Source organism: Drosophila kikkawai, chromosome 2R (genome assembly GCF_030179895.1).
Source record: "Drosophila kikkawai strain 14028-0561.14 chromosome 2R, DkikHiC1v2, whole genome shotgun sequence".
Lineage (NCBI taxonomy): Eukaryota > Metazoa > Arthropoda > Insecta > Diptera > Drosophilidae > Drosophila > Drosophila kikkawai.
In genome coordinates, this window is record NC_091729.1 from 24,020,909 (window position 1) to 24,041,803 (window position 20,895).

At 49.4% G+C, this 20,895-nt stretch overlaps 7 protein-coding genes across 7 annotated transcripts; 5 read left to right on the plus strand and 2 right to left on the minus strand.

The window, feature by feature from the left end:
* Nucleotides 1-16: 16 nt before the first annotated feature.
* On the minus strand, nt 17-624 carry LOC108074226 (ATPase inhibitor A, mitochondrial). Its single transcript, XM_017166170.3, has 3 exons — nt 462-624; nt 250-388; nt 17-195 (listed from the first exon to the last, which is right to left on the minus strand). The coding sequence occupies exons 1-3, from the start codon at nt 509-511 to the stop codon at nt 127-129; spliced, it is 258 nt and encodes an 85-aa protein (XP_017021659.1). The 5' UTR covers nt 512-624; the 3' UTR covers nt 17-126.
* Nucleotides 625-866: 242 nt separating this feature from the next.
* On the minus strand, nt 867-1,657 carry LOC108074222 (uncharacterized). Its single transcript, XM_017166167.3, has 3 exons — nt 1,491-1,657; nt 1,149-1,434; nt 867-1,095 (listed from the first exon to the last, which is right to left on the minus strand). Exons 1-3 carry the CDS (start codon nt 1,535-1,537, stop codon nt 991-993), a joined length of 438 nt encoding a protein of 145 aa, XP_017021656.1. The 5' UTR covers nt 1,538-1,657; the 3' UTR covers nt 867-990.
* A 286-nt stretch (nt 1,658-1,943) lies between these two features.
* PTP-ER (Protein tyrosine phosphatase-ERK/Enhancer of Ras1) lies at nt 1,944-7,172 on the plus strand. The gene is made up of 2 exons (XM_017166146.3): nt 1,944-5,095; nt 5,159-7,172. Exons 1-2 carry the CDS (start codon nt 2,147-2,149, stop codon nt 6,380-6,382), a joined length of 4,173 nt encoding a protein of 1,390 aa, XP_017021635.1. The 5' UTR covers nt 1,944-2,146; the 3' UTR covers nt 6,383-7,172.
* A 357-nt stretch (nt 7,173-7,529) lies between these two features.
* On the plus strand, nt 7,530-9,604 carry clt (cricklet). The gene is made up of 4 exons (XM_017166159.2): nt 7,530-7,694; nt 7,747-7,872; nt 7,934-8,157; nt 8,214-9,604. Exons 1-4 carry the CDS (start codon nt 7,641-7,643, stop codon nt 9,493-9,495), a joined length of 1,686 nt encoding a protein of 561 aa, XP_017021648.1. The 5' UTR covers nt 7,530-7,640; the 3' UTR covers nt 9,496-9,604.
* Nucleotides 9,605-9,715: 111 nt separating this feature from the next.
* On the plus strand, nt 9,716-13,834 carry SMC2 (structural maintenance of chromosomes 2). Its single transcript, XM_017166149.2, has 7 exons — nt 9,716-9,963; nt 10,019-10,330; nt 10,383-11,112; nt 11,168-11,595; nt 11,653-11,922; nt 11,990-12,183; nt 12,238-13,834. Exons 1-7 carry the CDS (start codon nt 9,796-9,798, stop codon nt 13,676-13,678), a joined length of 3,543 nt encoding a protein of 1,180 aa, XP_017021638.1. The 5' UTR covers nt 9,716-9,795; the 3' UTR covers nt 13,679-13,834.
* A 136-nt stretch (nt 13,835-13,970) lies between these two features.
* LOC108074218 (hormone receptor 4) lies at nt 13,971-16,455 on the plus strand. Its single transcript, XM_017166162.3, has 3 exons — nt 13,971-14,222; nt 14,501-14,656; nt 14,714-16,455. The coding sequence occupies exons 1-3, from the start codon at nt 14,220-14,222 to the stop codon at nt 16,070-16,072; spliced, it is 1,518 nt and encodes a 505-aa protein (XP_017021651.1). The 5' UTR covers nt 13,971-14,219; the 3' UTR covers nt 16,073-16,455.
* A 392-nt stretch (nt 16,456-16,847) lies between these two features.
* On the plus strand, nt 16,848-19,417 carry NaPi-T (Na[+]-dependent inorganic phosphate cotransporter). Its single transcript, XM_017166161.3, has 7 exons — nt 16,848-17,110; nt 17,244-17,464; nt 17,577-17,822; nt 17,882-18,337; nt 18,397-18,529; nt 18,591-18,832; nt 18,892-19,417. The coding sequence occupies exons 1-7, from the start codon at nt 17,101-17,103 to the stop codon at nt 19,171-19,173; spliced, it is 1,590 nt and encodes a 529-aa protein (XP_017021650.1). The 5' UTR covers nt 16,848-17,100; the 3' UTR covers nt 19,174-19,417.
* Nucleotides 19,418-20,895: the final 1,478 nt, after the last annotated feature.

Here is a 20,895-nt window from a genome sequence, read left to right on the forward strand (position 1 = left end):
ATAAGATAAAAAAACCTTTTTAACGAACTTAATGCATATAGTTTATTTCAAAAAACAATTTTTAATAAATACAAATCAGACTGTAGAATCAAGTGCTACGAAGCAGAATCTACATTTTAAAACATTTCACTTCTTGGGTGCCTCAGGCGCCTTGGTGTCTGTCTTGGTCTTCAGATTCTTCAGCTGCTCCTTTTGCTGATTATAAATTAATATTATTACCAAAATTAAAATAGAAATTTAAAAACCAACCTGCTTGTAGAAGAACTCCTCCTCGCGAGCAGCCTCCATCTTTCCAAAGGAACCTCCTGCCTCTCGGATGGATCCACCGCCACCGCCGCCCTTGCCTGCTCCACTTCCAAGTTCACCGACATGTGACATTTTCAGGTGTCTGCAATATTGCAACGATTGAGAATAGTTCTAGAATACTTATGCAATTGTGCTCCAATTTATGAAAAACTTACTGAATTTGCTTTGGATACAAACGCTGACTGAAGCGGCGCAGTGTAAACATGTTTGTCTTTTATAGCTGCGATTTATATAGTATAGTTAAGCTATATACATATAAGGGGTGATTTGTCGCTATGAGTTTCGCCGACTTGTAAAAACAGACTATTCGAAAAGAGACATGAGCGTGGCTAAAAATAATTAAAGGGATGACCTAAAAATATATGGTAAATTAATAATAAATAAATGAAATCTTATTTAATGTTGTTAATTGATTTATAGAGTGTTAATGTATTCACTTTAAGAATAAATTCATCCAATATTATAGCTTGGGGAGGCCACCTTTCCCCATATCCCCCGTTAGCTCCGCCCCTGCTGTGCGGCCTGCCAACTGTCTGCAAAATTAACGGACTTTGTACAGCTAAATTTTGAACCAGAAACCAGTAAGTGTATTTTGCCAAACGATTATTTAACCAAAAACTAACAATTTTACTACGTTAAATTCGTCCTTGATAACGAATTGATGTAAAGTTATAAACAGAACAATTAATTAGTGGAATCTGATTTCAGTTCCATGATGTTGATGGTCTTGATTATGCCTTCAGGGTCTCCTTGGGCACGATCATGTATTATTTTCATGTTGTCCGCGGTCTGAATTCAAAAAGTTAGATTACTTAGTTAAAGAAAAGTGATAATTATTTCACCTCGTTTAGGAAAAAAGCTTCCTCGAGCGCATTCTTGTGTTTGTTCATGCATGAAGAACTGAAAAGGGAGGCCGTTTCCAGTGTCTTTTGAAACACATCCCAGTTGGGCAAGTAGTCGGCGTCGTCCTTCTTGGTTCCCATCTTAAACATGAGATTCTGGGTGAGCGAAGTAAAATATTCCTCTTCCTTCAGACCGCCTTGCAGCTTCTCAAGTCCCCCGCCCCAAAAGAAAAGAGCTGGAGCTTTCTTCTCCTCAGAATAGGACATCTTGGGCATCTTGAAGCGCCTTTGTGGATAATTATTTTGGGATTTACTAGTTACCGGTTGGCAAATGCTACTCACCAGTGCACTTGGCACAGTCTACGCTGTAAAATTGCAACACAAAACATTTTAGCTTATGTACATATATGAAAAGTTGAAAGATTTTTTGAAAAAGTTAGGCAAATCAAACGAAACCACAGGCTGAGATAGTAGTAGACAGACTTGAATGATTTCGGAGATGTCTGGCAGTGGTTGCTATTTCAAAATATTATTTGATGTAAAAAGGGGATAGATCAGAATTTCATTTCCATTTATTTACTGTTTTTTTATTTGTAGCTTAAGAAATATAGTTAATATAGAGTTTTTAAAAACATTACCTAGAGCTGCCAACCTGTCCCATTTGCGGTAGTATCAAAAATACTAGTCCGATAGACGTTAGAGATGGAAAACATCAAATTTTAGAAATATATCAAATATATCGAATTCAGCTATCGAATTTTCATCTTTTGAGATTTTTTAGGGTGAAAGCCAACTTTTTCATCTGGCAACACTGAGCAAAGCTAAAGAAAATGTTGTGTTGTGAAAACGCTGGTTTTCTCCTGCTGGCGATCTAGTTGTGGCCAAAACGGAAGTGCTATCTGTGCGGGCGAGATAATGCCGATTGAGTGAGGCTAAAACACTAAACGGGCAGAGCGACCGCGCCGCGTGCGGCCCGCTCCTGCATTTGTGTGTGTATCATGGACAAGCTACGAAACAACAACAAGGAGAATGCACCCATTGAGTACCCCTACCCGCAGCCACCACCCCCCGGCCATCACACTGGCTCTGCAGGCGCCTCCACTCCGCTGGAGGGCTGCGAGGATGCGGAGAGCAACAAGAGCACGCCCTACTTCACTCCCCTCGAGTTCCTGCAGACCTCCTTTGAGTTTCCCTCGCCCACGGGCGATGGCGGCGGTGGTATTCTGGGTATACCCGAGTCGTCTGCGGAGGAGGAGGACTCGGCCCGGGCTTACACCCCCAAGCAATTCACTGTCGCCAGTCCGCACCTGCCCCTAGTCCACCAGCACTCCCATCCACACCCGGCCAGCTCGCAGTCCCCCACTCTGAGCCGCAAGTTCAAGCGGTTCTCGCTGTACGACCGTCGATCCTGCTCGCCCCATATCAGCAGCTCCGCTGCTGAGGAACGCGGCAGTGGCGGACGTGGCACCGACAAGGAGAACACCATGCCCAAGGGCGGAGGCGCCGGCGACGACCAGGACCTGGAGAACACCCTGTATTTGTCGAAGAGCGAACACAACTCTCCCACCATAATCTTTAAAGATGAAGCGTCGACGACGCCGGGCCTGGAGGCTAGTCGCCTGAGCTATTCCCCGAAACTGCTCTCCTCCATCAACAATCTCAACGTGTCCGGCTCACCCCTAAACATCATTAACTCGGCTGGCTACAAGAACGGGAATTTCTTTCGCTTCCCGGAAATCGATCATGTGGTACCGGAGGCGCACATAGATACCACCGCCTTCGAGGAGGCTCCGCGTCGGGACAGGAGTCCGGCGGTCGCGGATCCGCCTTTGGAGCAGCAGCAGCAGAAGTCCGAGGGCCGCAAGAATCGCAAGAATAAGAACAATCTCACCATTCGCATCACGGACGTACCTATCAGGAACTCGAGCCAGGCCTCGCCGCTGCCCAAGCCCAAGACGCCGACCATCAAGAGCACCAAGGAGAAGGCCCGGTCTCTGGACTCGGCGGCCAATGAGTCGGAGCTGTCGATTGTCGTGCACAACATAACCGAATCTCATGGTAGTTGCGATGACATGGAAACGGGTGGCCATGGGCAGTTAAAACCATCTGTAGGCGTTATCCACCACCATCATCATCTCCAGCAGCCCGCTTCCACCATTCACTCGACCTCGCTCTCGCGGCTCGATAGCCACTTGAGCCTGGCCAACCAGAGGCGCACGCCGCGTAGGAAGTCGCCCGGCATTAACACCTCCGACTGGCTGATGTACCACCGCAAGCAGAACCCATATCAGGTGCCAACGCCGCACTGCAGCACCACGGCCCAGAGTTCCCTGGATTCGGAGGCCAGCCTCACACCCAGCTTGGGTGATACGGAGCTAAAGTCCGCCTGCAGCGTGGATAGCAGCACCAAGTTTGGATTGGGGGCCAGTCTGGCGCCGAGGAGCGCCCACAAGCACAATCAGCTGTTGCATTCGTCCAGCACGAATTTGAAGACCTTGCCCGAATGCCTCACCCTGGTGGAGTTCTCCTCCTCCTCTAGCGGCTGCGGCGGCGGTCCAAGGGAGTCTCCCTTCAAGCAAAAGTCCATGGATCTGCCGATGCCCACGCTGCAGAGCAAGGCCGCCGTGACCACATCGTCGATGAATCTGCTGCAGCGGCGAGGATCTAATCACAGCCTGACGCTCAATCTGCACAGCTCGTGCGGCAACCTGATGAACAGCGGCCTGAGCCTGTCCAACTACAGCCTGGGCTCCATACTCAACTCCAAGTCCAGTTGCAATCTGGATGCGGGCACGGCCAACCCCATAAGATCGGATCAGAGCCAGCAGACGCACTTGCTGGCAACCAGCAACCAGGGCAGCCGGCAGGGTTTGTTCCGGAGGCGAGGATCCAATCACAGCATTACCTTGAAGACAGGCCACACGACCACTTCGTGCGGGGACCTCAACTCCATGCAGCAGCAGCAGCAGCAGGCGATGCTGACGGCTGAGAAGTACAATAGGCTGGGCATGCGCACAAACTCTACGGGTTCAGGCTCGGGATCGGGATCGAATGTGCCCACTCCAAAGAGGGGATTGCTGGAACGACGCGGCTCCAATCAGAGTCTCACCCTCAACATGGGCAGCATACTGGGCGGTGGAGCGAGCACAGAGATCCAAATCCAGGATGTGGGGCAACCAAAGGTCACGGTGTGCAGCTGTGCGGCCGCCAACCAGGCGCCGCATCAGCGTAAGTTCTTCAGCACGGAGAACCTTAACAGCAGCAAGGCTGTCAGCCAGCAGTTCTTCGGTCAGGTAAGCTATGGCTCCGCCTCGGACCTGCAGCCCAATCCCCAGCAGGAGTCGGCAGGCGGGGATCAGGCCTCTTGCACCTGCGCCGGAACCGTGCGCAACATCATGACGCGACCCCTGTCGCCGCAGACTACCAGCGAGGAGTTCAAGATCTACCTGGCCAGCATCCAGATGCTGCAGAGCGCCTCCAATCCGCTCAACCAGTTCGATTTGATCCGGTTGAACTACGTCTTCGATCACAGCTACCAGACCAACAGGAGCATCATCGAGCAGCCGCCGATACTGGGTGCCAATGGACGGGATCTGGATACGCCCACTGATTTGGTGGCTCCAAGCTCGGAGGACAGTGAACTGCTGGCATGCTATCAGGCGGTGGTCAAGAGGATTGTGCAATCGCTGCCCCAACTGGAGGAAGCGGAGCAAAAGCGCATCTTTCGGGACCTTCACAAGGAGTTTTGGGATCTGCCGCTCAATCACCAGGAGAAGCCCATGGTTTTTGGTTCTCAGACAAAGAATCGCTACAAGACGATCCTGCCCAACGAGCATTCCCGCGTGCTGCTCGAAATGGAGTCCAGCGAGCTGATGGGCCTGCAGGAGGAGGTCAAGAGGACAGGCTCCTCCGAGGACGTGCCCTACATCAATGCCAATTACATAAAGGTAAGCATACTTTCTTTAATTACGGATTTATTGAGACGATTCCCGGATTAATCAATCTTTCAGGGACCCGACTACGTGTCCAAGTGCTATGTGGCCACCCAGGGGCCCCTGCCCAACACAATCTTCGAGTTCTGGCTGATGATTTACCAGAACACACAGCGCTACATCCGTCGCTGCGTGGATGGCGGGAGCAGCAGCAGTCCGCACATGGACCGGGCTCAGGTCCTGCAGCAGTACTTCCAGAAGATCGTCATGCTCACCAACTTCACGGAGGCGAATCGTCAGAAGTGTGCAGTCTATTTTCCCATCGAGCTAAACGAAATATTCGCGGTGGCCGCCAAGTGCGAGGTGTTCCAACTGAGTGCGGCGGCACGGGAGTATTTCGATCGGCATTTGACGCCCACCTTTGTGCCGGACACAGTGGTGCCGACGGATGGTAATGATGATGATAACGAGCTTGGTGGCCGGCACATTGGCGTGGAGTCGGTGAAGGTGACGCTGGAAGCTGATCTGCTGGAGGCCCTGCCCGCCCAGACCAGCTTCTTTCTGGTCAAGAACGTGGGCATTGTGCGCCGGAATGGTTATTCGGTGAGGAAGCTCGTCCTGCTCTACTGCATCCGCGTGCCGCAGAGTGCAAGCTTTCACCTGCAGAAGATCTGTTGCTACCACTACTGGTATCCGGACTGGCCGGACCACCATTCGCCGCGGGACATCAACACGCTGCTGGACACCTGCCTGCATGTCCTCAATCTGGGCAAGTGCGAGTCGGAGTTTGACAACTATGATGAGAGCCGGAGCGTGAGGAATGCCCACCTGGCAGCTCAGCGGTTGGAGATCTACCAGCAGGATATCTTTAATGCGGTGCAACCGCTGCCCGTGATCCATTGCTCGGCTGGGATAGGACGCACTGGTTGCTTCACGGCCATCCTGAATGCAGTGCGTCAGTTGCGACAATCGCTGGCCTACTCCCTGACGGGAATGCTCACCAAGTCACTGACCAGCAGCAAGGCAGAGGAGTTCCAATTCCCGTCGGACAGTGACAGCAGCTTCACCTGCAACACCATACGGCACATAAGGCACATTCTGGGTCATCAGGAAGAAGCTGAGACACCACCATCCTTCGATAGGCTACCCAAGATGCCGGACATTTTTGTGGACGTGCTGGGAATTGTGTGCAATCTGCGCCTTCAGAGGGGTGGAATGGTTCAGAATTCGGAGCAGTACGAGCTGATCCATCGCTCCATCTGCCTCTACCTGAAACGCACTTTGGCCTTGAGACGATTTTAGGCGATGATGACATTAGAGAGATGCAAGAACAAACACCAATTTACCAATTTTTGTGAACCTTATTTTAATGAAAGCAACCCCGACAAGTAACCATGGCTAAAAGAGTCTCGAAACACCTTACATAGGATGACATTCTTCGAACGAACGAACCCCAATTCGACGAGAGATGCTCTCAATGTTTGCTAAATATTACTATTACCGCATATTCTATATATATATATACATATAAATGTTAATAAGTGTTGGATGTATGTGTGTGCTAAGTGTGTGCATGTAACGTGTACATAAGTGTAAATGTTTCCGACTTTTGGTGTGAACTATGCTTAAACTAAAGTTAATTAACAATTATTATAAACCTTACCATACCTTACCTTATGCCAAAGACCTTCTAATAACAAGCTGGGTAATGCATCTTGTTAATACAAAGTCTTTGCTTATGTCCTACCCCCCACTTTTCGGAGCCGTGCGGCCACGCCCCTCGGTGAGTTGGCCCCCATCCGGCTTGGCGGCGGGGAAAGCTCAAACCTTTTTCAAGTTGGACCACCCCCCAACCAGGGGGGGATCCATCTGACTAAAACACCAATTTCCCCATAACCCAAGCGGCCAGCTCCGACCTTCGGACGTGGGCCAAAGTTCACGGGATCGAGAGCTCTCATCTTTGAAATACAAGAGGAAAAACTCGAAATGGAACACACAACCCATAAATGAACAACTTGTATTAATGTTTATGCAATGGAACTAGTCAAATAAAACTTAGAATCATTTTAAATGTATCTTTAAATGTGTGAAATCGAAGGTGTTGTCAATGGGGGGGGGAGATTTTTGGTTTATATTTTTTTATATTTAAAGTAGAGTAATAAACATGGTATATCTCTTTTTTATTCTTTATAAATATACATTTTTCAAGCCTAGAAAAAGTTATGTACAAAATTTTATAAGTCAGTTTCTTTTCTTGTTTTTTGTTATCATTAAATAAACATTGTATATTACTTTTTTTTTCTAAATAAAATAATAAATTAAAGTAATATTTGTATTTAAGAATGTATAAGCCAACGTTTCTTAATATTTTATTATAAAATAAATTAATATTTAATGCCAGAAAAAGACACCCCCCAGCACCATCTAAGGGTTAAGGTCCAGTCAGCTGTTTCAGACGAGCAAAGTTCAGGGGGAATCAGGTTTTGTTATTTGTATTGCCGAATAATTGCGGCGAGATTAGATTGTTTGGAATCTCTGCGAGCGGACAACTAATTTCGCCATGCTCCGCCCGCCAGCCAGATCAATTTTTACGAGACTCTACAGCAGCATGAAGGTAAATTTAACGTCTTAAAGGAAATAATAATAATAATTTAATGATTTGCCAGGTGAAAGTGCCAGTGAAGCAAGGTGTTGTGGTGGGCCAACAGAAGAAGCTGGCCAGCGGGCTGGAGTACAACAGCTTCCTCGGTGTTCCCTATGCAGAGCCACCAGTGGGAGAGCTTCGTTTCCTGGTAAGCAGTTCTCAAATTCCACTATTCCCTAAAGTAACTTTTATATGTAATTCCAATTCAGAGTCCCCTTCCCCTGAAGCGCTTCGAGGAGCCCGAACTGGACTGCAGCAAGGAGCGGGATGTGTCCCATCAGCGTGATCCCTTCACTTTGGAGGTGGCCGGTTCCGAGAACTGCCTGTTCCTCAATGTCTACGCTCCCAAGATCAAGAACCCGGGCACTCCACTACCCGTAATGGTGTGGATACATGGCGGCGGCTTCTTCTTTGGCAACGGCAACAGTGATTTGTGAGTGTCATGCCTTATTATCTAAGATCTAATCTAATCTTGTGCCTCCCTTTTAGCCACTTTCCCGGCAAGCTCTTGGAACAGGACGTCATTGTGGTCACCCTGAATTACCGACTGGGAGCCCTGGGATTTCTCAGCCTGCCCGAGGAGGGGATCCATGGCAACATGGGGCTCAAGGATCAGCGCCTGGCCCTGCAGTGGGTTCAGGAGAACATAGCCAGCTTCAATGGTGATCCCAATAACGTGACCCTGTTCGGCGAGAGTGCTGGAGGGGCGTCAGTGCATTTGCACACATATGCCCGGCACGCCAACCGCTTGTTCCACAAGGCCATCATGCAGAGCGGTACAGGCAACATGGAGTGGGTGTTCCAGTACGATCCGGCATTTAAAACCCGCAAGCTGGCGGAGCTTCTTGGCGGCGGAGACTTTGGTGGAGACACTAAGGCGCTCCTGAAATTCTTAAGGTCGGAGAAGGCCAGTCCCATCGGCATTTTGTCCAACACCATGAAGGTTCTAACGGCCGACGAGCGGCGGCGTCACCTGCCCTTCGCCTTCAAGCCAGTTATCGAGGACAGCAGCAGTCCGGACAGCTTCTTGGACCAAAACATTCTCGATCTGATGCACCAAAAGGAGACTCTGGGTGGCATGCCCACCATTATGGGCTACAACTCAGCCGAGGGACTGGCCATGGTGGTGAAGGCCAAACAGAAACTGGAGGCCTACGGAGATGATCTGGCCAGGATGGTGCCAAAGAATCTGGTGCTGGATCCTCAGGCCCCAGAGGCCCAGGAAGCTGCCTCCGACCTGCGGGCCTTCTTCTTCAATGGTCAGGCCATAACCAAGGATAATTTGGACAACCTGGTGGACCTGTTTACCGACTACCACTTTAACATGGACCTCCAACACGCGGCAGAGATCCATGCCAGCTGCCAGACGCAGGCTCCCCTGTATTTTTATCGCCTAGATTACGTGGGCGGCCGTAATATGTACAAGAAAATCTTTCAGAACGAGGATTTGCGGGGCGTTGCCCATGCCGACGATATTTGCTACATCTTCCAGATGGCCGGAGACGAGACCGAGATGAGGGAGGATGACCTGCTGGTCACCGAGCGGTTGTGCAAGATGTGGGCGAACTTTGCGCGTAATGGAAAGCCCTCAGACAGCTGGCTGCCGGTGCAGAAACCGCACCCTGGCAAGCCCTTCCAGCTGGACTGCCTGCTCATCGACCGGGAGCTGAATATGTGCGTCAATCCGGATGGCGAGCGGATGGACTTCTGGCGCAGCATGTACAGGAGGTACAGGAGCAAGTGCTATGAGGCTCTGAGAGCGAAGCTTTAATAAGTCGACGATATTGAAGAACCCCTTAAAATACTTTTAACTGATATGTGTACTCAAAACTGAGGTTTTAAAAAAATACTAATTAAAATCGTTTAATTTCCAAAGAAAATTATTTCAAAAACCGCTGGCTCCATTGTCACTCGACTGTGTGTATCGTCTATCGATTAAAATTGCCCTGTGTCTAGTATTTTTCCTGCGCTTTAGGTATTTTTTAGGAGGAAAGCCAAGTCATCTGGCAACACTGTTTGACGCGGACTTTTTGGCAAAGGACGCTACGGATTGCAATTTATTTTTCCGGAAATGTATGTGAAGAGGCTCGTGCTCGACGGCTTCAAGTCCTACGGCCGGCGCACGGAAATCGAGGGCTTCGATCCGGAGTTCACGGCCATCACGGGATTAAACGGCTCGGGAAAATCAAACATCTTGGATAGCATCTGCTTCGTGCTCGGCATCAGCAATCTGCAGAATGTAAGTGTTCCCGGTGATGTTTAAGGATATTTCTATAGTATTCCCTCCATGCTAGGTGCGCGCTTCTGCCTTGCAAGACTTGGTGTACAAGAATGGGCAGGCGGGCATCACCAAGGCCACCGTGACCATTGTTTTCGACAACACCAATGCCGCCCAGTGTCCGCAGGGCTACGAGAAGTGCCGCGAAATCTCGGTCACCCGGCAGGTGGCCGTCGGCGGCAAGAACAAGTTCCTGATCAATGGCAAACTGGTGCAGAACAAGAAGGTCCATGACTTCTTTTGCTCCATTCAGCTGAACGTGAACAATCCCAACTTTCTCATCATGCAGGGCAAGATCCAGCAAGTGCTTAACATGAAGCCCAAGGAGGTAGGTGCTAAGAGATCTGATCGATTCAATTAATCCATGCCTTCCGCTTAAGGTTCTGTCCATGGTGGAGGAGGCAGCGGGCACCAGTCAGTATAAATCGAAGCGAGACGCCACCAAGACCCTTATAGAAAAGAAGGAGACCAGGGTGAGGGAGACAAAGGTGCTGCTGGATGAGGAGGTGCTGCCCAAGCTGGTGAAACTTCGTCAGGAGCGCGCCGCCTATCAGGAGTACCAGAAGCTCTGCCGCGACATTGACTTTCTCGTCAGGATTCACATCTCGGCCAAATATCGCAAGCAAAGCGAGATCTTGAAGTCTGTGGAAGCCAATGAGCAGAAAATCGAGGAGCGCATTAAAAAGGATCAGGCCACGCATGCCAAGAACATAGAGGAAGTCGAGGAGATCGACAACACCGTACAGGTCATGCAGAAGCAGATTGACGACGAGATGGGTGGCTCCCTCAACGAGCTGGAGACACAGCTAAAGGCCAAGCGAGCCACAGAGGCCACCGCATCGGGCAGCTTGAAGGCGGCCCAAGGAACCATCCAGCAGGATGAGAAAAAGATCAAAATGGCCGCTAAGAATATAGAAGATGATACGCGGGCGCTAGCCAAAAAGGAGGAGGACATGGCCAAGGTTCAGGGCGAGTTTGAGAGCCTCAAGGAAGCAGATGCCACGGACTCCAAGGCCTACGAGGATGCTCAACGGAAGCTGGAGGCGGTGTCCCAGGGTCTGTCTACCAATGAAGATGGCCAGGCTACCACACTGCAGGATCAGCTCATAGGTGAGTCACTGGGCGATCTCTATCTACATTCAGACTCATTTCTTCCTGTTTTCAGCGGCCAAGGAGCAGTTCAGCGAGGCGCAGACCACTATAAAAACCTCGGAGATGGAGCTACGTCACACGCGCGGCGTGTTGAAGCAGCGCGAAGGTGAGACGCAGACCAACGATGCAGCATACACAAAGGACAAGGGCCTTCACGATCAGTTGGTGGCGGAAATAAAGAACTTGGAGCGCCAGCTGCAGGGCATCAACTACGAGAGCGGCCAGTTCGAGCAGCTCCGAGAGCGCAGAAACGAGCTGCACAACCGCAAGCGTGAGCTCAAGCGAGAGTTGGACCGCTCGAATGCCTCTCGATATGACCTGCAGTACCAGGACCCAGAGCCAAATTTTGATAGGCGCAAAGTGCGCGGTATGGTGGGCAAGTTGTTCCAGGTGAACGACATGCAGAACTCCATGGCTTTGGTGACAACAGCAGGCGGAAGCGTAAGTTGGCACTTGAATTTCCTAGGGATTGTATTTTCACGTAGATTCCTCTTTCAGTTATACAGCTATGTGACGGACGATGATGTGACCTGTAAAAAGATTCTCCAAAGAGGACAGCTGCAGCGACGCGTCACCTTCATACCCATCAACAAGATCCAATCGGGTTCTCTCCAGAGACAGGTCGTAGAGTATGCCCAGAACAAGGTGGGCGCTGAGAACGTGCAGTGGGCCATGTCGCTGGTCAACTATGACCGTTACTACGAGCCCGTGATTAAGTACATCTTTGGGTCAACCCTCATATGCAGGGATCTGGATATAGCCAAGGAGGTAAGTGGTCTCTAAAAGGGTAACACTTCTGCAAGATTTTAACTTATTATTTTGTATTATTTTAAAGATCAGCTACGATCCGCGCATCATGTGTCGTTCGGTGACCTTGGAGGGTGATGTGGTGGATCCCCATGGCACGGTATCCGGCGGTGCTCCACCCAAGGGTGCCAACGTTTTGGAGGAGCTGTACTCCATCAGAAAAGTGGAAAAGGAATACCGACAGATCGATTCTGAGATAGCGGCCGTGGAACAGCAAATGGCGTAGGTTTAAAAACCACTTTCTTGAATCTAAATCTAAATCCGAACTTTTTCCAGATCCATTGAGAACGTGGCCCACTCGTTCAACAAGATGAAGGAGAACCTGGAGCTGCGCCAGCACGAGCTTACCATGTGCCAGAATAGGTTGGCCCAGACCACCTTCCAGCAGAACCAAGCCGAAATCGAGGAAATGCGGGAGAGGGTCAAGACTCTCGAGCAGCAAGCCGTGGATGCGCGTGAGAAGCAAAAGAGCTCTCAAGCCAAGATCAAGGACATCGAGGCCAAGCTGTCAGATGCCAAAGGCTATCGGGAACGCGAACTCAAGGCAGCCACCAACGAGGTGAAGGCTTCCAAGCAACGGGCGGAAAAGTCGCGGGCCAACTGGAAAAAGCGCGAGCAGGAATACGAAACGCTGCAACTGGAGATCACAGAGCTGAAGAAGACCATTGAGACGGCCAAGCAGCAGCACCAGGAGATGATGGACAACCTGGAGAAGTTCAAGGCCGAGCTGGTTGCCCTAAAGGCGAATAGTTCCAGTGCCGCCTCCGAGGTAACGGAGCTGGAGCGGGCCATCAAGGATCAAAAGGACAAACTTAATGCCCAGAACAAGGAGATGCACAACCTTTTGGTCAAGAAGGACAGAATGCTGAAGCAGAACCAGGATATCGAGCTGGAGGTCAAGAAGAAGGAGAACGAAAAGAAAAAGATCAGCTCGGCAGCTCAGCATGCCAAGAACCAGATGGAGGAACTGGAGGTCAAGTATCCCTGGATACCCGAGGAGAAGAACTTCTTTGGCATGACGAATACCCGCTACGATTACAAGCGTCAGGATCCTGTCGAGGCGGGCCACAAGCTGACCAAATTGATGGAGAGCAAATCCAAGATGGAGCGCAACCTCAACATGAACGCCATCATGGTGCTGGACCGCGAGGAGGAGAACTTTAAGGAGACAGAGCGCCGGCGCACCATCGTGGCCATGGACAAGGAGAAGATCAAGCAGATTATTGTCAAAATGGATGAAGAGGAGCAGGCCCAGCTGAACCGAGCTGCTGACGAGGTAAACAAGAACTTTAGCGGCATCTTCAGTTCCCTTCTGCCGGGCGCCGATGCGAAACTCAATCCTGTCATGACCAAGGGCTGTCTCACCGGTCTAGAGATTAAAGTGGGCTTCAATGGCAAGTGGAAGGAGAGTTTGGGTGAGCTGTCGGGTGGCCAGAAGTCACTGGTTGCCCTCTCACTGGTTCTGGCCATGCTCAAGTTCTCGCCGGCTCCTTTGTACATCCTGGACGAGGTGGACGCCGCGCTGGACATGTCGCACACGCAGAATATCGGCAGCATGCTGAAGCAGCACTTTACCAGTTCCCAGTTCTTGATTGTCTCCCTCAAGGATGGCCTCTTCAACCATGCCAACGTCCTGTTTCGCACGCTGTTTGAGGAGGGTGTGTCCACCATTACCAGGCAGGTCAGTCGTCAGGCAGCCACCACCAATCGGCGTTGATTAAAATCTCTTTTGGATTCCAAGTTCCATGAAAAAATGTTCGATTTTTCAACTAATACCGTATTTATGTTTTGAATATTAGTATTAACACAAAACGTATAAATCTGTTCTTATGTATAAAAACCTTAAGAATATGTTTGTGGTTTTTATTTATTAAATAAAATCCTTTTTAATAAAATATTTGCAATTTACCGTAACTCAAATGAAGTAACGGTTTTTCCGCGCATCAGCTGATTCCAACCGGGTAACTACGGGCCGCAAACGTCAAACTGACGGACCGACAGAGACGAAGCGACTGACTGACTGTGCATCGCACGTGCCAAAAAGAGACGGAACGCTGGTGAGACCGCCGAACGCGCACACACACACGCACGCAACAAGAAGACGAAGAAGAAGAAGCAGAACAGGCAGCAACACAATGTTTGAGAAGTGAAAAAAAACTCGAATTAAATAATAAATCGACCAACTGCAATTAACGAAGGCGGGCGAAAAGCAAAACATCAAGATTTCGAGCACACGCAGATTCCTCCAGAAGCTCACAATGGTAATTGGAAATGTCTTGAATCGGGGGAATCGTTCGATTCTCTGGTCATGTGTATGCATGTGCATCCGCGCGGGCGTGTGCGTGTGTGTGTGCGTGTGTGGGGAGCAGCGAAAAGTTGTAGACACCGCTGGCATTTGGATAAACAATAGCAACAATTGAGTGTTTTCCAGTCCAGAATTACGGATACTCATTTATAGAAATGTTCCCGTTGGGGATTTCTTGCTCCCTTTTTCTATTTCCCATATTAAGTCCTAGTGTTTTGGTTTTATTTGTGGCAGGATCGAGTGACAAAGCCGCAGAAGAAGATGCTCATCACCTTGTTGCGGGAAACCAAGTACATGGAGGGCAAGAAGGAGAAGGAGTGGTACTGGGAGAAGATCCAGGCGGCCCTGAACACCATCGGACCCAAAAAGACCATTATCCAGTGGAAAAAGGTGAGTTAGTGCCATCCAGTGCCAGCTACCATTTCTATACAAATCGAATTCCTGCAGTGCTGGCGCGACATGCGTCTGACCACCAGGAAGAAATTGGCGGAGCTAAAGCGCTGCCAACTCTCTGGGGGATCGCCTCCGCCGGGAATTGAGCTCAACCAGGAGGACAACGACATCATCGACATCGTGGGCACCGAGTATTTCTACGAGGAGATGAACGGCGAACTAAAGCCGGAGAACTTCATGTCCGGATTCGACTATGCGCCTGAGCATATCTGTGATGTCATTCTAACGTCAGCCGTGGGTAACCATCAGCAGCACCTGCAGCATCAGAAGGACTCACAGAGTCACGCTGGACAGCCGCAGCAGCAGGATCATCACACCAACGATGGAGAGACAAACGATGCACCTGGTTCCTCCAATGGTGGCTCCTATCAAGGACAACCCGTGCCGCAGCTTCAAACGCATAATGGCGGTGGCGGCGGTGGAGGAGGTGAGCATGGAGGCGGCAGCGGGCAGTTGCACTCGATTCCGCAGCATCCAGCTTTTCACGGGAGTCTGCATCCGCACCTATTAAGGCGACAGCACGGCAGTGGATCGGTGCCCAGGGAATCGCCCTTCGAGGAGAAGCTGCTGCAGTTCATGCAGGACGCCTTTCCCAAGAAGAGCAAGAAGCGCAAAAATCGAGATCCGGACAAGCTGTTCCTACTGTCCCTGTACGAGGAAATCAAGCGGGTGCCCGAGGAGATACGCCTGGATGTAAAGTCCGAACTAATGCAGATACTGAAAAAGTACCAGAAGAAGTCACCCGTCAAGGCGGAGAAGTCCACGGCCTCATCCACGTCCACCTCCTCGAAGCAGAGCTCCAGCAGCAGTAGCAGCAGCTCGGTGGCTGCCCACCTCTCGCACAGCATGTACCAGTTGCAGAAGAAGTACGAGAAGGGAGATCGCGAACCTTCGCCGCAGTCCCAAGTGGAGCGAGTGGCTGCTGCCGTGGCCGTGCCCCTGCACGCCTCCCAGCAATTGCCGCTCTTTCAGCTGCAGAAGAAGTACGAGGAGAGCGCCGTTGAGAAGGCTCACCAGCAGCAGCAACAGCAGCAGCAGCAGAGCGAGCAGCGTAAGCATGTGGAGGCTGCTCAGGCGCACCACGCTGCCCACCAGCAACCGCCGCCGCCACCGCCCAATGAGCAGCATCTACACCACCCGCAGATGACACACAACATCATGTTTCCGCTGGGCCAGATGCGCAACGAACAGCCACCCACGCAGCAGCACCAGCATCCTCATAATCCCCACCAGCAACAGCAGCAGCAGCAACATCCCCACCAGCAGCAGCAGGCACAGCAACATCACCCGCCCACAATTTTCGGCTCGAGCGCCAGCGAGCGTCCGGCCATGTCCTACGAGAATGTCGGATGAGTGCTGAGCCGTCTGTGGGAAGCCACTTGTGGAGCACCACGCCCTGCGACGGTGTCCCCCACGACGGCAGACTCGCATCCCTGTTAACCTTATCGTAGTCGTAGCCCATACCCTATGCTAGCCTATACCTAAGTCTGCATTGATCTCTTGCTGCGAGGCTGTTTGTAATTCTAACGAGATGTATATGATATATGGAATATTTCAGTCTCCAAAGTAATGTCTGTGGAATTATGACAGCCTGGTGGTAAGTGATCTAGCCATGATCCTCATGTAAATGTTCCGGTGGCAATACAAGCACAGCTAAACTGTGACTCAAGTTCTCAATAGGTCGCAAGGCGTGAATTTATCGGTGTAAACAGAAATATAGTAACATATATCTTTAAGTGATGTTTGTTTCATTTCTTGAAAAACTCTTTAAGGTCTTTAAACCAGACAAAAGAACTCTCATATCCACATTCTATTTATTTGCCAAACTTTATGGCTTCTCCTCTCGCCAGGCCCAAAAGAAATCTTCGTTTGCTTGGACTTTAGCAGGGCTGTAAATCCCCGAGAGCGGTGGACCATTAAACTGTCTCCTGGTATATCTTGTCTCCAGCTCTCGTTACGCGACAACTGAACCCGAGGCGGGAGCACGCCATATCATAAAGATAGCCGAACGAACAGCTGACTGATCCGATCTGCCTAAATGCGAACTTTATCTGAGCGGGGCCGATCGGGCAAACTCGTCGTCGTCTGTCGTCTATCGTCTGCCTTCGCATGCAGGTTGATGATGATCACGAGCCGAGCTGCAGCATAATCCGCCAGATCTGTGGGGCTTATCAGTTGCGTGCGACTTGGATACGGGGGCAGAGGCGCAGAGATACTGGCGGATCGGATTGGATCGACTGGGAGCCGTCTGGGGCTGGCATTCTATTCCGGCAGCGGTCCGCAGCAGTTGATCGTTGGAGAGTCCAGGCCAGACCCAGGATCCCGGTTTCGCCAACCAACTTCAATTGGAGTCCCGCGCGCACTAAGCACAACCATTCACCATGGCTGCAGGTACCTGTCTCACTTCGCTCAAGTTCATCGAAGATCCAAGATCTGGCTCAAGATCTCTCCAAACGCAAAACTTAACCACAAGCTGTGGCTTTGCTTTTCAAGTGGTTTCGTCTCTCCTCTCGATCTCTTTCAGTCGAGGCGCGCACCGTGCTGTGGTACATGACATTCATGGGCTTTATTGTCAACTACATGATCCGGATCAATCTGAACATCACCATTGTGGACATGGTGGCCAAGAAGGTGGTTCCCTCCCTTTTGGCAAACGCTACGCTGGAAGGAAACTCCTCTGCCCTTCCGGTGGAGGAATTGCATAAGGGATTCTCGCTGGAGCGTTGGTTTTTGAACTGGGCGAATGTGAGTAGCATGGGATCACTGATTCATCTCTGGTTAAGTGCTTAATGAAGCCACTAAGTGATGCAACAACGGGGCGTATGAGTAATGTTTACCCCATATATATCGCCGGTAGATTCCGTATGAGAGGGAGGGCTTCCACTGGGATGAAAAACAGCAGGCTGCCCTCCTGGGATCCTTCTTTTGGGCCCACTGGACGCTGCAGATTCCTGGCGGCATTCTGGCCACCAAATACGGCACCAAGTTGGTCTTTGGTTGGGCCAATGGCATCGGTGTCTTCTGCTGCTTCGTTATTCCTTTGATTTCCTATTGGAGCTACACCGGCTTGATAGCCATTCGAGTGTTCCAGGGCTGGATAACGGTGGGTACCATACTTTTGGCTGGGATTAATGATTATATTTTGAATCTCTCTCTCTTTAGGGCCTGGCCTGGCCATCGATGCACGTGCTCACTGCGAAATGGATACCCCCCAACGAGCGCAGCAAGTTCGTGAGCGCCTATTTGGGCAGTTCCGTGGGTGTGGCCCTGTTTTATCCCATTTTTGGCTTCATAATCGACTGGACTAGCTGGGAATGGGTGTACTACATCTGTGGCATTGTGGGTACCCTTTGGTTTATCGCCTGGCAGTTCCTCGTCTTTGACAGTCCCGCCCAACATCCGCGCATTGCCGACTCAGAGAGAAGGTACATAGAGAAATCCCTGGGCGCCTCCGTTCAGACTACAAAGCCAGGACCCACACCCTGGCGAGCTATAGCCACATCTCGTCCCGTCTGGCTGAATGTGGTGGCTCAGTGGGGCGGCATCTGGGGCCTGTTCACCCTGATGACCCATGCGCCGACCTACTTCCGCCTGATCCATCACTGGAATATGAGAGCCGTAAGTGGGGGTTGATTATCTTATTTGGATTTGGAGTAAAAGTTATTATTTTCTTATAGACGGGCTTCTTGTCCGGCTTGCCGCATCTCATGAGGATGCTGTTTGCCTATGTCTTCTCCATGTTTGCCGATTATCTGCTAAGAACTGATCGTCTGAGTCGTACCAATGTGCGCAAGCTGGCCACTTTTGTTTGTGAGTTTCTGGGGATCCTTGATATTTCAGAGAGATATAGTAATAATAATCTTACTTCCAGGTTGCGGCGTCAAGGGTATTATAGTCCTGGCATTGGCTTACTTTGGTTACAATGCCACAGCTGCCATTCTGTTGGTCACCTTGGCCACCATGTTCCATGGTGCTGTGTCCTCGGGGCCCTTGGCTTCCATGGTGGATTTGTCACCCAACTATGCGGGCATTGTCTTGGGAGTGAGTGGAATGATTGGAGGAATGCCGGGCTTTATTTCGCCCCTAATAGTGGGTTATCTAACCCAGGGAAATGTGAGTTTACAAATTAGTTAAAAAACAAACATAAATTAAGTTACTTTTCATTATTATAGCAAACGATTGAAGCCTGGAAGCAGGTCTTCCTGCTAAGTTCTGCCATGTTGACGGGCAGCGGCATCCTCTACGTACTCTTCTCAGAATCCACGCTGCAGCCTTGGAACAGTGGCTGCCATCCGCTGCCCGATCCTGGTCTCAAGGAACTGCAAACTCTGGCTCTGCAAAAGGAAGATGAGGAGGAGAAGAAGCCTCTGAAGGCTGACCACGATCAGGAAACGGATCACAACGTGGTCGAAACAGAGACCAAAACAAAATCTGAGGGCAATGATGAAAAGTAACAAGACTGGGGGCTGCGTCACTCTCCTTTATTGGCATAATTCCGTGTTAGTTATGGCACCTTCGGCGTACGTCCTCTGATAACGCCTATCGCGCCGTTCTCTGTAAATAATTACCCTACGGATTGGGCGGGTTTAGCATCTCCAACCTCTAGACTTAAGTGAGTTGTTTACGTTAACATGGGATTCATTTCCCCGAGATTGTATGTGTGTGCTTTTAGTCAAATAAAAGAAAACCTAAAAATGATTTACTGACCAGTGTTCTCTGTATAATATGTACTTAAAATCCGAAACCCCCCAAAAGTCATTTGAAGTAGATCACTTGGGTTGGGCATGGCTTGGCTTGGCGTCAGTTAGATAAAAGTATTTTATGATTACGGAAGCTGAAAGCGATCAGCTACTGTCTGGGAAAGTTTTCTTAAAAAAAACGGCGATGATTCAGTTAATCCCAAATGTAGATAACTATTTTTTTCTCAGAAGGATAAACAGAGGTCAGTATATTGTGAGCTATCTAAAATTGTAGGTTTATTTTTAGACAAATTATCAGCTGGGGTTAGGTAAGTATAAATAAAGATAAAGATAAAGTTGCTAATGTAAGACCCGAAGAGTTTTTGTTATTTGTTGTAAAAATATTGTATTTCTTTAAGCACTTTTTTAGCGCTGCTATTTCTATATCATTTATATTTATTAAAGGAAACAATAAATGCACATAATTTCTAGCTGGATAGCAATATTTGTTCTTTAAATATGTATATTGAAATTGAACCTACTAGCAACTCTCTTCCTTTTTCAAGGATTTATATAAACACTCCTCTCAATCCATTTCCCAGCTAATGAGAAACCCAATTTACCCTTCGAACAAATGATTTGCCAAACTGAAGTTAATAATTGCAATTTAAATCAAAACTGATTGAACCGGAAAATGGTTTTCCCTTTTTGGCTGCCGTTTCTCTCATTACTCATACCACGCGTTGCACAATTGGAAGTTTCAAGTAGAGAAAGGAGAGAAGGAAACTGGCATTGAGAGGTGAACGAGAGGTTAAGCAACCTTTGGTCCTCGACTTTTTTACGTGCCTGCATTTGTTTCATTGGCGTCCATTTCCGATTGCACTCCAGGGAGTCGTAGATGTCAGTCCCCGTCTCCAACTCGGTGGCATCTACCAACATCTACCCCCCAAGTCATCCTGGCCTGTCCACTTCGCTTCTCGTCCGTTAAGCCAGTCGATGTCTTGTCACTTGATCCTTGAGCTTGAGCCTGCAAAGTCCGGGGCATTGATAGAGATTAATTGGTTTCCCGTTACGTTTGAGCAATAGGCTGATAAATACGTGGAGGATGTGGTCTGTAGGAGGAGGAGGAGGAGTGCCATAACGAGATTATATCGTTGATTTGCCATCATCAACCGAACCTCCTGAAATTGAGAACTTCTAAAGGAGTGGGCGTTGGGAGTTACTGAGGTCATTTTAAGGTTTTACAAAAAGAAACTGTATATATTTAAGGCCTTGCAGGGTAGCTGAAGAAAAAAACTTAGTTTTGTGCATTAAATTATTAATAATAAAAAAGAAAATTTGAATAAATAACCATTTAAAGAATTTCAATATTTCTGGTCTTTTGAAAGTTATTATGATTTTATTTAGTGAAGCAATCATTTCCGACCCTATAAATCATATATATTCATGATCTGCATCAATAGGCAAATCTTTCTAGCCATTCTGGAAAGAAAAAAA

Bases quoted from the DNA above. Each gene is read 5' to 3' on its own strand.
- LOC108074226 (XM_017166170.3), bottom strand. From the start codon at position 511: ATGTTTACACTGCGCCGCTTCAGTCAGCGTTTGTATCCAAAGCAAATT. The intron at 389-461 runs GTAAGTTTTTCA...GCAATATTGCAG, and splicing joins TTGTATCCAAAGCAAATTCA to ACACCTGAAAATGTCACATG. The intron at 196-249 runs GTTGGTTTTTAA...ATTTATAATCAG, and splicing joins AGGAGTTCTTCTACAAGCAG to CAAAAGGAGCAGCTGAAGAA.
- LOC108074222 (XM_017166167.3), bottom strand. From the start codon at position 1,537: ATGTTTTGTGTTGCAATTTTACAGCGTAGACTGTGCCAAGTGCACTG. The intron at 1,435-1,490 runs GTGAGTAGCATT...TTATCCACAAAG, and splicing joins AGACTGTGCCAAGTGCACTG to GCGCTTCAAGATGCCCAAGA. The intron at 1,096-1,148 runs GTGAAATAATTA...TTTTGAATTCAG, and splicing joins AAGCTTTTTTCCTAAACGAG to ACCGCGGACAACATGAAAAT.
- PTP-ER (XM_017166146.3), top strand. From the start codon at position 2,147: ATGGACAAGCTACGAAACAACAACAAGGAGAATGCACCCATTGAGTAC. The intron at 5,096-5,158 runs GTAAGCATACTT...TCAATCTTTCAG, and splicing joins TCAATGCCAATTACATAAAG to GGACCCGACTACGTGTCCAA.
- clt (XM_017166159.2), top strand. From the start codon at position 7,641: ATGCTCCGCCCGCCAGCCAGATCAATTTTTACGAGACTCTACAGCAGC. The intron at 7,695-7,746 runs GTAAATTTAACG...ATGATTTGCCAG, and splicing joins GACTCTACAGCAGCATGAAG to GTGAAAGTGCCAGTGAAGCA. The intron at 8,158-8,213 runs GTGAGTGTCATG...CCTCCCTTTTAG, and splicing joins GGCAACGGCAACAGTGATTT to CCACTTTCCCGGCAAGCTCT.
- SMC2 (XM_017166149.2), top strand. From the start codon at position 9,796: ATGTATGTGAAGAGGCTCGTGCTCGACGGCTTCAAGTCCTACGGCCGG. The intron at 9,964-10,018 runs GTAAGTGTTCCC...CCTCCATGCTAG, and splicing joins GCATCAGCAATCTGCAGAAT to GTGCGCGCTTCTGCCTTGCA. The intron at 11,923-11,989 runs GTAAGTGGTCTC...ATTATTTTAAAG, and splicing joins ATCTGGATATAGCCAAGGAG to ATCAGCTACGATCCGCGCAT.
- LOC108074218 (XM_017166162.3), top strand. The intron at 14,657-14,713 runs GTGAGTTAGTGC...GAATTCCTGCAG, and splicing joins CCATTATCCAGTGGAAAAAG to TGCTGGCGCGACATGCGTCT.
- NaPi-T (XM_017166161.3), top strand. The intron at 17,465-17,576 runs GTGAGTAGCATG...TATCGCCGGTAG, and splicing joins GGTTTTTGAACTGGGCGAAT to ATTCCGTATGAGAGGGAGGG. The intron at 18,338-18,396 runs GTAAGTGGGGGT...ATTTTCTTATAG, and splicing joins ATCACTGGAATATGAGAGCC to ACGGGCTTCTTGTCCGGCTT.